Genomic DNA, 1,060 nt, shown 5'->3' with positions numbered 1-1,060 from the left:
AGGTGTATCCCAGGTGTATCCCAGGTGTATCCCAGGTGTACCCCAGGTGTGCCCAGGTGTATCCCAGGTATCTCAGGTGTATCCCAGGTGTCCCAGGTGTATCCCAGGTCCATCCCAGGTGCCTCAGGTGTATCCCAAGCGCCCCCAGGTGTGTCCCAGATGTGCCCCAGGTGTGTCCCAGGCGTGTCCCAGGTGTGCCCCAGGTGTACCCGAGGTCCATCCCAAGTGCCCCCAGGTGTATGCCAGGTCCATCCCAAGTGCCCCCAGGTGTATCCCAAGCACCCCCAGGTGTGTCCCAGGTGTGCCCAGGTGTGTCCCAGATGTGCCCAGGTGTGCCCCAGGCGTATCTCAGGTGTGCCCAGGTGCGCCCGGCTCACCTTTCTCGCAGGCCAGGTGTGCCAGCAGGGAGATGGTCTGGATGGTCTTGCCCAGCCCCATCTCGTCGGCCAGGATGCAGTTCTGCCTGAGGGACAGGTGAGGGACAGGTGAGGGACACACCTGGGCCAGGTGAGGGACAGCAGGGACGCAGGGCACGCACAAGGGGGACAAGGGACAGCCCTGCCCTGCCCCTTCTCGTCCGGCAGGATGCAGCTCTGCCCGAGGGACAGGTGAGGGACACACCTGGGACACACCTGGGACAGGTGAGAAACCTGGACAGGGACAGGACAAGGGGAATGGCAGGAGCAGGTGTGGACCAGGAGGAGAACGGGAGCAGCAAGAGAAGCGACCAGCAAAAAAGTGACCACGAGGATGAGAAAGTGACCAGGAAAAGGTGACCACAAGGAGGAGGAAGTGACCAGGAGAAAGTGACCACAAGGAGGAGAAGGTGACCAAGAAAAGGTGACCACAAGGAGGAGAAAGTGACCACATGGACGACAAGGTGACCAAGAAAAGGTGACCACAAGGAGGAGAAAGTGACCACAAGGAGGACAAGGTGACCAAGAAAAGGTGACCACAAGGAGGAGAAGGTGACCAAGAAAAGGTGACCACAAGGAGGAGAAAGTGACCACATGGACGACAAGGTGACCAAGAAAAGGTGACCACAAGGAGGAGAAGGTGA

At 59.5% G+C, this 1,060-nt stretch overlaps 1 protein-coding gene across 1 annotated transcript in view; it reads right to left on the bottom strand.

Moving 5' to 3' along the window:
• LOC103613268 (helicase SRCAP-like) overlaps window positions 1-484 on the bottom strand; it is an 8,788-nt gene extending 8,304 nt beyond the window's left edge. The window contains exon 1 of the mRNA XM_017730835.1: window positions 378-484. Within this exon, the coding sequence (XP_017586324.1) occupies window positions 378-438 (61 nt within the window). The 5' untranslated portion in view covers window positions 439-484. The remainder of the gene's footprint in view (window positions 1-377) is intronic.
• Window positions 485-1,060: the final 576 nt, after the last annotated feature.

Source organism: Corvus brachyrhynchos, unplaced genomic scaffold (genome assembly GCF_000691975.1).
Source record: "Corvus brachyrhynchos isolate BGI_N302 unplaced genomic scaffold, ASM69197v1 scaffold214, whole genome shotgun sequence".
NCBI classification, from domain to species: Eukaryota; Metazoa; Chordata; class Aves; order Passeriformes; family Corvidae; genus Corvus; species Corvus brachyrhynchos.
Note: the sequence above shows the minus strand (reverse complement) of the source record. Positions and strands in the feature narration are given on the sequence as shown.